The sequence below is a fragment of the Cololabis saira genome, chromosome 1 (genome assembly GCF_033807715.1).
Source record: "Cololabis saira isolate AMF1-May2022 chromosome 1, fColSai1.1, whole genome shotgun sequence".
NCBI classification, from domain to species: Eukaryota; Metazoa; Chordata; class Actinopteri; order Beloniformes; family Belonidae; genus Cololabis; species Cololabis saira.
In genome coordinates, this window is record NC_084587.1 from 54640733 (window position 1) to 54655830 (window position 15098).

General features: G+C 39.9%; 1 protein-coding gene across 1 annotated transcript in view; it reads right to left on the reverse strand.

Annotated features, from left to right (window-relative positions):
* The window catches only part of npepps (aminopeptidase puromycin sensitive), a 28694-nt gene that overhangs the window by 6295 nt on the left and 7301 nt on the right, over positions 1 to 15098 (reverse strand). Inside the window, exons 9-19 of the mRNA XM_061727314.1 lie at positions 13543 to 13657; positions 12357 to 12521; positions 10608 to 10712; positions 10461 to 10521; positions 10267 to 10376; positions 10036 to 10099; positions 9768 to 9910; positions 8028 to 8162; positions 6173 to 6392; positions 4983 to 5125; positions 1838 to 1894 (exon numbers count right to left, since the gene is read on the reverse strand). Coding sequence (XP_061583298.1) covers positions 1838 to 1894; positions 4983 to 5125; positions 6173 to 6392; positions 8028 to 8162; positions 9768 to 9910; positions 10036 to 10099; positions 10267 to 10376; positions 10461 to 10521; positions 10608 to 10712; positions 12357 to 12521; positions 13543 to 13657 — 1318 coding nt within the window. The remainder of the gene's footprint in view (positions 1 to 1837; positions 1895 to 4982; positions 5126 to 6172; positions 6393 to 8027; positions 8163 to 9767; positions 9911 to 10035; positions 10100 to 10266; positions 10377 to 10460; positions 10522 to 10607; positions 10713 to 12356; positions 12522 to 13542; positions 13658 to 15098) is intronic.

Sequence of the window (15098 nt, forward strand, 5' to 3'; positions counted from 1 at the left end):
TGTGAGGCTGTATTTATACTAGTGTGGACATTGTTTTTATACAATATTTCCTCCTCATGACAGTAAAATAGGCCATTCTAAGCCAATTTACTGCAGCAATTCCTTTCCAAATCATGAGAAAATGTGGTTAACACCCAGTTGTGCATGAAAAAAAAAATACCGTGATATACCGTGAAACAGATATAATTTTGAAAAATACCGTGATATAAATTTTTGGTCATACCGCCCAGCACTAGCAAAAAATATATATTTGTTTGTACTTAAACCTAGATACCATGAATTAATAACTTATTACCTTGTAAATTCAATTAATCTTTCCAGAGACCAGAACATAAACCCCCGAGCAATTATTACATAAACAACAGAAGGTAAAAACTCCCCTAATGGGAGAAAATTCACATTTAATTTAAACTGTTAACAGTCAAGGTCATTAAGGAAGCACGTATCAGTTATGGAGATAAACTGGAACAAGTGTTGAGCTACATGTCAACTTTAGTTCACTGGTGAACCGCCTGCTGCAAATGTAGTTAAGAGTCAGACTCACTCAGCTGAGCTCTCCAGTGACCGCCAGCTCTTCCTTCACAAACAGTATTATTATTGCCATGTCATAAATGTTATTGATCTTCCTTCAAAGCGCCGCTGGGAGAGAGTTGAGACCAGATCACAGCAGTGCCGTACCGCACTGACAACACAAACAAACCTGTTACGGCTGTGTTATCTGTATAATGACGGGGTTGACCACGTGTTGCAGCTCTACGCTGCTCCAGCCTGCTGGACTACACTGTTCTACTGACGTTCCTGAGAGGAAAAATACATACATCCACCTACTTACTGCTTCCCAGCTCTTCTGCTTTCGTGTTTTTGAAGTTGCTTTTATAAGTTAAATTTATTACACTATTTGCAAAATGAATGAGAGATTATTTAAGCTGGGAAATATCCCAAACTATACGAGCCAAAGATCACTGGATCACGCAAACCCCTGCACCACGATGAGGTCGGGGAGGACGATTTAGTTTTTTCAGGTGAGAAATCAAGTTTAAGCGTTACACATCCACACACAACTTTAAATACCTGAATGTCTTTGACAAATATTCTAAGCTCAACAACTTATTGTTTAATATAATTAGTTTTAGAACAGTCAATGTAAATAAAGTGTTAAATCCCAATAAATAGTACCGGTACAACTCTGCCACCTACTGACATAAATTGGTTCCTGCAATCAGTAAGGGCAGGGGACTACAAAGTCCCTTCCATCAGCTTTGTCAGCGTCACCACAAAACAGCGCTTGAGACGGTTTATTTATTTACATTCCCTACGTTGGATCCCCTTCCTGACACGCATGTATCCAGGCACCATGACGGGTGGGGACATGAGGCCGGGGGGGATTCAGTGTCCAGCCTCGGGACACTGTGGTATTTGACCAATCCAAGGATGGATTCAGTGACAGTAGGAGACTATTTCCCCCCCCAGCCTGAGATCTGTGGGGGCTGGTGAAGCTGGAGAGTCATCAAGTCTTACTGGTGCACCTTATTTGAAAATCAAAAGTTCCCAAAAGAAGTGCTCAAAAATATGAGACTAAATGTTCACAGCCTGATACAACTGGCACAAGTTTACGCTTTAAGAGCGTCCGTCCTGGAGTGAAGTACGTCACCATAAATAGACCACTCTTATGTCGCACTTCAGAGAGGAAATGTGCTGAACTTTAGCACAAATAAATCATGTCACCCATGTCAATTTATGTGCCAAAGATAAAGAAGAGATTATATTTTATGAGCTATTAACACAAAAGCCAGTTGATTTCATAGCATTGGTGTGTAACATACTGCTACAGTTTTACCTTCAGCATCGTGTCCAGTGTGGTACTGTCTCCATGTTTTAGCACCGTCAGATACACCTGTTAAAAAGAAACAAAAACACAGTCAACACGATGAATAATTATCTGTAATGCTTAACAGACGGGTATTATAAAGACGCGACACTTCTGCAAAGTAAAACCAGGGAACCATTCCTGGTAAATAGGAGCCCCAACAGAGCCAAACACTAAAACTGCAGCTTGGCTTGGAGCAGCTGGGCTCGCACCGTCATCCTGGCAGTCGGTGCTGCAAAAAGATAAAAGTGAAGCCAGCCTACTGGCATCGTTGCAGCAGCATGAAACCAGAGCGACTGATGGAGGTCTGCATGATCCTCACCAATGACAATGCTGTTTCCAACAGTAGGCCTGTTGAAAAGATCGATTCTCCGATTTTAAATCGATTCTCATATTAATTCCTCAAAATCGATTCGTATGTCTAAAGATCGATTAAAAAAAAAAATAAAATAAAATACTTTTTTTTTGATCATTACATTACAACTTTTGGTTATTTTTTTGTTTATCCCCAAAAAAGGAATGTTTTGTTGGACACGAGAATAACTGGTGCCATGTTTTTGCCTTTAAATATGTTTAAAGGTATGAAAACATTAAAGTTTTCAGTTATAATTGCATAAATTGTCTATATTTCATTACTTTATATACTGTCTTGGGGTTACATTTGCATAAAATGCTAAAAACCAAATTCTCATAAATGGGGAAAAAATAAAACAGATTTCATCCGTCTCTGTTTCCTCCCTGGATCTGTTTGGTAATTCTGACCCACGATGTTTCTGAAAGCAGTTCTATCAGCATTCTGGGAGCTGATTGGTCCTTACAGCATCATTAGCTGCAATACTTGCTGTTTAATCTCAATATAATACCAGTATTAATATGTTGCAGAACTACAGTCATATAATTCATGCAACAGCTCAAAAAACAGTTTTATTAACAGTAACCCAAATCAATATCGGATTGGATCGAATCAAAGCGTGATAATCGATTCTGAATCTTAAGAATCGAATCGATTCTTGATATTTGAATTGATCCCCAGCCCTATCCAACAGAACTGGATTAATGGGTTGCAGCAGAAAAAAAAGCCTGTTTTAAACCACACGGTCACTCGGAGAGAAAAGCCTCGCCCCTAAAATGTTTCTTAATCCTCTCCCACTCATCCGTCTGAAGTTCTCCAGTGAGGGAGTAGGACTCGGAATAAAAGATAAATTGTAGCGTCTCGGTTACTCATTCCCTGATTCCATGTGTGCAGCCACCTGTGATGCTAAATAGATACCAGGAACTTTGAGATGATTGGTCTGTATTCTTGTAACCATTAACCGAGCTTCCAGTATGTTTCACTGGGTCGTTGTGAGCATCTCCGTTGTTATACGGTTAAAGCAGCAATGACACAGGTAGTCAGATTGATGCCTCCATGAAGGACACAGCTTTGAGATCTCCGGAGAGAACAGGCGTGCTCCGACTTCATGACATACAGTGTTGTAGTAATGGGAATCCTAAAGCCTTTGCTATCAATATAACAATATATTTATTTTCCTGAGCCAACACAAGCAAAAACAAGAGGTGGAGCTGTTAATGTTGGACCTGACTAGGGCTGGGTGATATGGACCAGAAGTCATATCTTGATATTTTCTAGCTGAATGGCGATACTCTATATATATCGATATTTTTTCTGTGCCATAATTGGGGTTTCCCCCAAAGCATTATAGCATAGCATCTCTGTTAGCTTCATTTTTTAGTTTTTCAGTTTTAATACAAAGCCTCGTGCCAAATGTCACACAGGTTCCTTTATTAACAGAGGTCTGCACAATATCAAAATGTATAAAACAAATGAAATAAAAATAAACTGCCTGCATATATAGAATAAAAATGCTTCTTGAATAAAATAAAACAAATATCCCTTTCCTGCATAACAATTAAATTAAAAAAATACACTGTGCAATTAATACAATGTAGACAGTAACAGGCAGACTTTTCCACTGAGGTTGACAGTTGTGCAAATAACAAAACATTTGTGCAAATCTCAAATAAAACATTCAAGTCAATTTGTCACAAAATAAGCTATATCAAAATCATACTTTTTTTTTTTTTTTTTTTAAATCGATATTGTCTCGTACCATATCGCGTTTGAAAATATATCGATATATATTAAAATCTCGATATATGGCCCAGCCCTAGACCTGACATCAAGTGGAAGCGTCAAGCAGCGGTCCAGACTAGCAAACTAGATCAATCCCTCTGGCTTGTGTTTGTTTAAGCTCTCTGGATTGGTCCGTTTCACATCTCCTGTTGTCTCAAAGTCACTTCGGGGCCACGTCCGTCCTTGAGCGCTGCGCACCGGAGTGTGGAGCTGATATCACAGCCAATCAGAGCTGGCATCAATCAATACCCACACCTGCTGCTGAGTCATGTTGTCACTAGTGACCTCTACAGCCAGATCTTTGTGCGGTTCTTTATCAGTGTGAGAGTATTATACCAGCCTTTATACACACACACACCGGCAGAGACAGAGGAAAGAAAAAGGCCCCACTAGCTCATCTTCTAATGTGGAGGGGAATATTTGATTTTAGTTTTTATTTCCATCCATGAGGCAACTTACTGGACCACCGATCGAAAATGTAAAGGCGGCTGCCATTTTCACTAGGAAAATTGCAGAAATACAAACTTTAATCTGTACATACAGGACTGTCTCAGAAAATTAAAATATTGTGATAAAGTTCTTTATTTTCTGTAATGCAATTAAAAAAAACAAAAATATCATACATTCTGGATTCATTACAAATCAACTGAAATATTGCAAGCCTTTTATTATTTTAATATTGCTGATTATGGTTTACAGTTTCAGATTAAGATTCCCAGAATATTCTAATTTTTTGAGATAGGATATTTGAGTTTTCTTAAGCTGTAAGCCATGATCAGCAATATTAAAATAATAAAAGGCTTGCAATATTTCAGTTGATTTGTAATGAATCCAGAATGTATGACATTTTTGCATTACAGAAAATAAAGGACTTTATCACAATATTCTAATTTTCTGAGACAGTCCTGTATTGCATTTCTGAGGACCCAATTTGCAAACTGGCTGTACAAACTCATGCAAGTACCGGTATGTTTCACTCACCGGGCTCCTCAGATCTGCAGGCAGGACCTGCTTGCCCTCGACGTGGTCCTTAAATCTCCGTCTGGCCTCCTCCAGTGTGGGTTTGTGTCCGGCCTTGCCCAGCTTCCCCAGGACCAGACCTCTCAGCAGGGCGTCCAGGTGGCCTGGCGGCAGCACATTTCAAGTTAAAATTGGTTTTATTCTCTTTATTCACTGAAAATCTCTACGGACTGATGTGGTCGATGACACCCCAAACCTTCCTCTTACATTCTTTCACAGTGGACACACATCCATTTATATAAAATCAATTTGAATTAAAGCTGTAAGCAGCGATGAACGGGCCCTCGCACCCTTGTGCATGTTCAGGCTGCAGTGGAAGCTTGTATGACTTGCATGTAGATTCTTCAGGCCTGGACATTTAGTGGATGAAACCACCCACGACTCTTTATGTCAAACCATTCAAAAGTTATGGCAGAAAGTAGGAACTATCAGATATGGACCAATCAGAAGAAGGGGGGGCACGCTTTTTCGCGTCTAGCGTCACCACGGTAACACTTTTGACTGAGAAAAGTAATGCGTGTAGTCGCAGGATGGAGACGCACATTTTGATGTATAACACACCTGGGTGCACGTTACAGTTCGGGCCGTATTAACTGCCGAAGGAATGGCATAAATTTCGCCAAAATTACACGATTAATTCAAAATGGCCGACTTCCTGTTGGGTTTCGGCCATGGCTCCAAGAGACTTTTCTTTAAGTTGTGACATGATACAGGTGTGTACTGATTTTCGTGCATGTACGTCAAACCGTATCGTGGGGCTTGAGGCACAAAGTTTTCTAGGGGGCGCTGTTGAGCCATTAGGCCACGCCCATTAATGCAAACCATTAAATATCAAATTTATCACCAGGCCTGGCTTGGGTGCAAAATATGGTGACTTTTGGGGTACCTTTAAGGGGGCAAAAAGGCCCTCATTTCGTCGGAAAAATAAAGAAAAAAGAAAAATTCCTACAGATACAATAAGGCCTTCGCACTGTAAGTGCTCGGGCCCTAATAATCTTTGTTCAACTTAAACAAATTGTTCCCGTGTTCAAATGTTCAGTATAGGAATCTCAGTGTAAAACAAAAACAGGTACTCAAAATGATTCCCCTGCAGTTAAAGGCTGACTGAGATTGAATCCGTTTTGGAGCAGGACCAGTGATCACAGTCCTACCTTCTCCGGGCTTGCTGTCCCAGCCCAGCTTGAGGCCGATGGGGGTGAACAGGTCCCGGATGAACTCCTGGATGTCCTCGTGGAAGTCGGTGGTGGACAGCAGCGAGGACAGCACTCCCAGGTTGCAGCTCAGGTCGCTCCACACCGTGTAGTTGGGCTCGTTGACGAAGGCTTCCATCAGCCTCAGCACCTCCACCGTGCTGATCATCCCTGCACGAGACTGGAGACACAAACCCATCACAACCTGCCCTGTTCAGAAACACTACGCCTACTTGACGTCTAGAGGTAGAGGACGAGGAGCTTCAGAGAAAAGCATTTTCTGGGACAGTTACTTATCACCCTGAGAGCAACTTATCAACAAATAAATGGCCAGACATTCCAACAAAAATGAACAAATTAATGTTTTCAATTAATGCATCAATGAATGAACGCATGCTTTCAATGAATTAATGTATAAAATACTTTCAATGAACACATGAACAAAATACTTTCATTGAATGAATGGTCAGTACTTTACAGTTTCAGTCAAACGCGATGAAACCAAAGCAATCTCCACCATTAAAACCCAAAACTGTAGAAAATTCAAAAAACTCAGACTCACTGCCATCTGATCCTTTAAAACATTACTCACATTACAATGACTCATTTTACCAGAAGAAAAATGAAGAAAACTATTGCATTGATCTTTTAAATGTGCCTCATTGACAGCCACGCAGCATCACCAACAAACACATTAGTGGCGATATAACTGTTACTGACTGAAGCATGAGTTTAAATATTCAATAATATTATAAAACATACCAAAGAAGTCTGAGTTCATACACGTAAATACACACAAACTAAACTTGAACTGTGTTAAAAACTGAAAATAAATCACATGATTTTCCACTGCTTTGTTTCCATTTTAAATGTAATTACTGATGTTTAGATCACTATGTTCTCCTGCAGGCACAAGTCTTACGTCCTAGCTGCTTCTGGGATTTTGTGTTTAGTCAGAATTGTCCAGGACCATTTTAGTCTAGTTTTAGTTAAAGATTGTATTTAGCCAAACCCATTTTACAATTCAAACAAGGTTATCTTATTATTATATTATTGTTACCTTATAGACTCAAGAATACATTCATTCCAGATACAGAAGACTCTAATTTGAGTTTTCAACATATTTATTTTAATCGCATTTCTCCCCATCTTTTTCTTTTGCGATGACACATTAGGTTTTCTTTTTCCACATCTATGTAGGAAAGTGTTTCCAAAGATGGATCTTCTTCTTCCCCCCCGCCAGAGCAGATCCCCGCGTTTCTCTCTGTAACTTTGTTTTTAATGGACGTGAATCTAGAGCTCTGCGTTAACGGCATCAGCCTCTAACTCTGCAGCCGCATCTTCTGGATCTGATTCCCCGCTGCAGCGACTGGGATTGAGGACTAACGTCACCCAGCAGAACTAAACCAGAGAAACTACTGAAAACATGGACATTAAACCAGAGAAACTACTGAAAACATGCACATTAAACCAGAGAAACTACTGAAAACATGGACATTAAACCAGAGAAACTACTGAAAACATGGACATTAAGGATCTTTGCTAGAACATTTCGTCTTGTTTTGGTCAACGAAAACACATTTTAGCAGAGTTTTTATTTTGTAATCTACATTTTAGTCTTGTTTTTATTCCTCTACAATATTGCATATATATTTAATTATCGTCACATGACCAGCATTTTCGTTGCGTCTCGTGTCGTTTTCCTCAGGTGATAAAAGGTACATTGGCGATGATATTTAGTCATAATTTTCGATGACGAAAGCAACTTTAGTCCCCACCCACTCCGAGTGTGTGCATGACGGTAAATGAGCCTTACGAGGGAGAAGAGGTCGTTCTGCAGGCCCAGCCGGTCCACGGGCTGCAGGCTCAGGTCTCTGACTCCGGGCAGCAGGCTCTCCAGCATGGACGAGCTGTACTGGATACGATAGAAACCCACAGTGCCGGGGTTTATCTGTGGACAGCAGACAAACAACTGGCTCAGACTGTGACGACGACCACTATTTTCAACTCACACACTGATTATTTTTACTCAATATGGGTTCAAAAGAATGAAACTTTTAACATATCTAACGGAGATTAGTCAACCACATGTTCGTTTTGGCGTTTACATTTTCCGTAACAAACGATCATCTTTGCTTAAACAAGCGCATTAGCTGAAAAAAGGTTGATTTCAGTGGTAATAATTAGGAGATTGTCAACAGCCTGACCTGCTGTGAGACACATTTACACATTGAAATGACCAGAATGAATGACTCCATCATAAAACTGACTGAGTAGCCTAGAGTGCAGCAAAAACCACAAGGACCTGGAAAAGTCTGTAAACCCCATCTGAATCTCCGGTAAACAGTAATGGATTACACGACTAGTCACATTATTGGTGAAGGAAACCAAAAGATTCACATTATTCTGTTGGAAATTGATAATTATTATCCATCAGTTAAAATTGATAAAAGGTAAATGTGGGTTAATGAATCTCCCTCTGCAGTTTAAACTACTGGTTTTTACAGGAAACAGCCTTGGAGTCCCTTGTGTGACACTGCAGCCCAACATTTCCCACGGGGAGATGATGTGGAGTGAGCAGGTGATCTTTTTGGAGAAAAGGAACCTTCTCTTCGGGAGAGAAACAGTTTACTTTTAATGCAAGAACCAACTTTAAAAAGGCCTGTGGATTAGACTGATAGGAACCAAAATGCAACGCAGCCTAACCCACCGCGAGGGAAGAGCTCCCACTTACTAACACCAATGTTCATTTAAACTTAACCTGGAGATCAGCACTCTGCATGCAGCTGGTTGTGACAGCCAGTTCAATTCATTTGACGTAAATCAAACATGTGCACAATTACCCTCCATTTCAACAATTACTTTGTAACAACAAGGAAATTTAAAAGAAGTTTAACAATTTTGTCTCCTAAAACACTTTCAAATAGAAGAGCAGTTCAGTGAAAATTATCAAAGTATTTCACAGTAATTTAAGTGCATATACAACGTAAAGAAACATTAAATATTGTGTTGATTGTTGATAAAATGACGCCGTTAAACTATTTAGTCACAATCAACTACTATTTGAAAAAAAAAAAAGAAATAGTATGGTTCATTCAATTGCGACAAGTCTTTGTAATATACAGGACTGTCTCAGAAAATTAGAATATTGTGATAAAGTTCTTTATTTTCTGTAATGCAATTAAAAAAACAAAAATGTCATACATTCTGGATTCATTACAAATCAACTGAAATATTGCAAGCCTTTTATTATTTTAATATTGCTGATTATGGTTTACAGTTTAAGATTAAGATTCCCAGAATATTCTAATTTTTTGAGATAAGATATTTGAGTTTTCTTAAGCTGTAAGACATGATCAGCAATATTAAAATGATAAAAGGCTTGCAATATTTCAGTTGATTTGTAATGAATCCAGAATGTATGACATTTTTGCATTACAGAAAATAAAAGGACTTTATCACAATATTCTAATTTTCTGAGACAGTCCTGTATATTTGCTTTATTTGCAGAAAACCAATGAAATAAGGCCAAACCCGTTGAGGTTTCAGGACTCACCTTGACCCAGTGGTCGGGGCTGACGCTGCTCAGGGTGATGGTCGTGTCCGGTCTGTCCAGCAGAACCTTGAGCTTGGAGCATTTAGGATCCTCGCTGGTACAAATGCTGAGGGGAACCATCCAGCTCGGACACTCCTCCTCACCTGTCCAACAGACAAATGAAAGCAGCGATGACAAGTCTCCGCAGTCGCTCTGAACCCTCTAATATTTCCTCAGGGTTTGTTATTTCACAGTGTTTTGTGTCCCGGTGTCGGCCGTAAACACTCACTGTTATGTGGTCCGCTGGCACAGAACTTCTTTTGAGATATCTTGAGGATGCGATCGTCACCTTGCTATAAACAAGATTATGGTCGGGGAGGGGAGACAATTACAACCTGAGGTTTACTTCTGTTAGTTCATCCAGCAGCTCATTTGCATTCACACTCCAAAGTGACAGAACGCAGCGCTGCGTCTCCGGTGCTGTGATGAGAGATGCCAGATTGCAGCTAATGGAGCTCACCTGTTCCTCATCAACTACTATTATAGGGAAGCCCATCTGCTTGGTCCACGAGCTCATCACCGCAGCAATGGGTTTCCCACTAGCCTGTTCCAGACAGTCCCACAGGTCCTCTGTGGAGACAGACAGAAGTTACACGGATCAATCAGCTCAGCTCCTTCATCTGGGAGAAAAAGATTTCCCAGAACTATCCTTACCTGTTGATGCATTTTTATGTTGGAACTTTAAAAGATAGGCATTCATTCCTTTCCTAAAGTCCTGAAAAGAATTCAAGTATAGAAAGAAGTCAATTTGATGGACAAAGCTGAAAAACAGCAACGACGGCAGCGAGTGGGACAACCAACCTCATCTCCTATGTAATTGTGCAACATGCGGATCACGGACGCTCCTTTGCTGTAGGAGATGGCGTCAAAGATTTCATCCACCTCCGAGGGATGACCCACGTTCACCTGAAGAACAGAACACCATGCAACATTAGGCCTGTGTTGAAAAAAATTGATTTCCCAATTCTAAATCGATTCTCATATTAATTCCTAAAAATCGATTCTTATGTCTAATACGGAGCCCCTAAAGGGACACGGATTTTTTTTTTTTTTCTATAATGAGTTTTATGCGCGCGCGTAAAACCTTTAAGTGAGCACGTAAACTTGTTTACTTGCAAGCAAAGTAGTAATGTCCTTATAATGGAGTCCCAGGTTAAAATATAGCTCAGCTAAATCCTGTAATGTCATTTCCATTCATAAACAGAGCAAGGCGCAACTGGAGGGTCTCCTGTTCCAGCAATACTCCCATGTACTTGTTTTTACGCGCTCACGTAGAACAACTTTTAGGCGCTCACTTATAAGTTTTGCGAGAGCGCGTGAAACTTTTTAGTGAGCGCATAAACGTTTTACGTGCTCACTTAAACAACTTTACGTGCTCACTTAAAGGTTTTACGCGCGCGCGTAACGGTTTCACGCGCACGCTTAAAACTCATTATAAAAAAATAAAAAAATCCGTGTCCCTTTAGGGGCTCCGTAGTCTAAAGATCGATTTAAGAAAAAAAATTTTTTTTAATTTATTTATGTTTTTTTTTTCATCATCACATTCCAACTTTTGGTTATTTTTTTGTTTATCCCCAAAAAAGGAATGTTTTGTTGGACACGAGAATAACTGGTGCCATGTTTTTGCCTTTAAATATGTTTAAAGGTATGAAAACATTAAAGTTTTCAGTTATAATTGCATAAATTGTCTATATTTCATTACTTTATATACTGTCTTGGGGTTACTTTTGCAAAAAATGATAAAAACCAAATGCTCAAAAATTAAAAACCAAAATAGGCCGAAAAAGGAACAAATAAAAACGGAATGTGGGAAAAAATAAAACCGATTTCATCCGTCTCTGTTTCCTCCCTGGATCTGTTTGGTAATTCTGACCCACGATGTTTCTGAAAGCAGTTCTATCAGCATTCTGGGAGCTGATTGGTCCTTACAGCATCATTAGCTGCAATACTTGCTGTTTAATCTCAATATAATACTAGTAGTAATATTTTGCATAACTACAGTCATATAATTCATGCAACAGCTCAAAAAACAGTTTTAGTAACACTAATCCAAATCAATATCTGAATCGAATCTTGATAATTGATTCTGAATCTTAAGAATCGGAATCGGATCAATTCTTGACATTTGAATCGATCCCCAGCCCTATGCAACATTGTGTTAGACACAATAACACTCAGTGGGAAGTTAATTTTGTCACGTTATCATTTCACAATTCAGAACTGCTTGGTTTTGTAAACCTCAGCTGGAAAAGGCAGAATGCCTCATGTTCAACATTGTAGCAGTGTATGTTTCTGCTCAGCCGTAGGGGGAAATGTGGAGCACCAAGGAGGGTGCGCTTCAAATTTTAATCAGCTGTCTTCCTCTTTTTTAGGAGTAGCATGCTGATCCCCACAGACGGGATCAATCCTTCCATCAAGAGTGTTGAAAAAGAGACCAAGAAAATAGAAAAAGAGCTTCATTGTGTCGGCTGAGCTGCTGTCGTGTTCCTGCTGGAGGGCTGACCCCAGACCTGTACCAACATCCCAACAGTGAATCACTGCACATCTCACCTCTATGGGATGGCTGCTGTCCAGGGCATCCAAGTCCAGAGCGCGGGTGTAATCTGCTGAGACGAACTGGGTCCAGATGTCGTACTCGGGGAAGCAGTGGTCTACGCACAGATACTCGATCCAGGATGCAAATCCCTCATTAAGCCACAGATGGGTCCACCACTCCTGCAAACAGAACACGCATGCAGGGGGATGACACGCCGTCCTCCAAGCCTTTTCTAAATCGCTTTCCAACTGAATATGAGGTCCTGCATACTAAAGCAAACTAAGTGACTGGATTACATACAAAACCTAATCATTTCTAAACAATTATCAGAAACTTTACAGGGTTAGGTTTCCCAATTTAGCAAAGTTTTTAGTATATTTATCTTTTAAGTTTTTCTGGAAGAACTGTTCTATCTTCTTCCACAGAGTTCACCATCTATCTACACTTTAACTGATCTGATCACAACTGCCATGTGATTCAATCACACGGGCCACTATTCGTTAGGTCTGTGTTGAAAAAATAGATTTTCCGATTCTAAATCGATTCTCATATTAATTCCTAAAAATCGATTCTTATGTCTAAAGATCAATTTTTTTTTTTCGCCAGGTGAACTTTAATCCCAGTAGTCGGACACACAGTTTGTCATGACACTTCTGAAAAATGCAGGTGGTTCATGGCAATATGTGTGCGTGGTGACAGAATAAATTAGATAAGATAAAATGATTTGTTTACTGCATGAACTGTTGCAATTTCTTTCTTTTTTGCACTTTAAATGGATATTGAAAGGCCTGTTTGAGTTATTTATTTCTTAGTTATTTCACAATAATTATTGTGAAATTATTATTTCACTAGTTATTTTACAGTCATATAATTCAGGCAACAGCTCAATAAACATTTTAAATACTAACCCAAATCAATATCATGATAATCGATTCTGAATATTAAGAATCGGAATCAAATCGATTCTTGACATTTGAATCGATACCCAGCCCTACTATTTGTGTTAAGGGATGAATACGCTCACATTTGGGACCGATGTGCATCCCGCTTCTAAGAAATGTTTGTCAATAGTTACTAGAGATTAATTTGGGCATTCTTCAATTACAATGATTCCTGCTTTTTCAAAGCTTCTCAACAAGTACAGTGTGTTTAATTGTGCTATTTTCCATTACAAATGACTAGAGTGTTATGAATGATTACCATGGTGACCAGGTTTCCAAACCACTGATGGGCGAGCTCGTGGCCCACCACCAGAGCCACCCACTGCTTGGACGACGAGCACGAGTTCTTGGGGTCAATTAGCAAAGCCGTCTCCCTGGAAAACACAGGAGACCTCATCACTAAACATGAGCTTTCCTCCTTCACCTCCGCCGTGGGGCTGATTACTGAGGACACCTACACGCAGCTGCCCAGGCAGAACCTGCAGCTCAATATTCATCACATGCAGGCCCATATCTGACAGGTGACAGACTATATCAGCAAATACAGTGCAGAAAAAACTAAAAAGGGTGTAATTGCATTTCAGAAGGCAGAATAATCTCCAACAAGCTCAGGGGATATTTTCTTTTCTTTTTGGTGTGTCACTTAAGATTGCACTGTCATTGAAACAGACGCTAAAAATCTCACAGTAGACGCAGACAACGTTTGGTGTGCCTGCTAATTAACCAAATGCTCTTAATTTGGAGACTTGGAGATTCTACTTGTGAGTGCGGTTCACTTGGGTCAGTGTGACCACAGCGCTCCTGTGTGCAGTAAAATGACCCGGCCAGCTCTTCAGAGGTCTCGGTACTGCTACCAGCAAACTGATGCAATAATTTGCGGTGTGAAAGCTCTGCGACCTTGACTGGACCCGACTACAGGGCGTACTCCACATCTCAGAGGTAAAAGAGCTGCTGCACACAGCTACGTGGCGCATTGTGGGCTGTGAAGGTGCACAAAGAAAAATATGGCAAAGAAAGGAATGCCGGCAGTCATAGACAAACGCCTTCCAGCTACTGTCACGCTTAACTTACAAAGTGTACAGTTTGCCTACAGTGGTATGAACGGGAAAATAAAGGCACAGTCCGGGTCAAGACTCAACAGTTTTTCTGTCACCCTTCAGGCTGGTTGCCGTGGAAACGTGACACTGATGAGGTCTGATGGCAACACCAACTGTTCTCATGTGGCCTGTGGTGCCGTGTCTCACCTAGAGTGAAGACAGCACTTGTGAATGTGAACCAAACTAACTGAAAAGCGATCAAATGTGATCCGGTGCGCACCACGGCCCAACCGCGGGTCGCTTCTACAAACACCACGAGTGAAAAGGACCTGAGAGAGGGACGGGGAGCTAAAGCAAACGGCTAGTCCCAATCAAAACGATGGAAGCCAAACTGCACCATCTGAAACAACTCGCATCTCAACATTAGGCCTGTGTTGAAAAAAATCGATTTCCCAATTCTAAATCGATTCTCATATTAATTCCTAAAAATCAATTCATATGTCTAAAGATCGATTTTTTTTTCTTTTATTTATTTATGTATTATTTTTTTTCATCATTACATTACAACTTTGTTATTTTTTTGTTTATCCCCAAAAAAGGAATGTTTTGTTGGACACGAGAATAACTGGTGCCATGTTTTTGCCTTTAAATATGTTTAAAGGTATGAAAACATTAAAGTGTTAGGTTATAATTGCATAAATTGTCTATATTTCATTACTTTATATACTGTCTTGGAGTTACATTTGCAAAAAATGCTAAAAACCAAATGCTCAAAAAT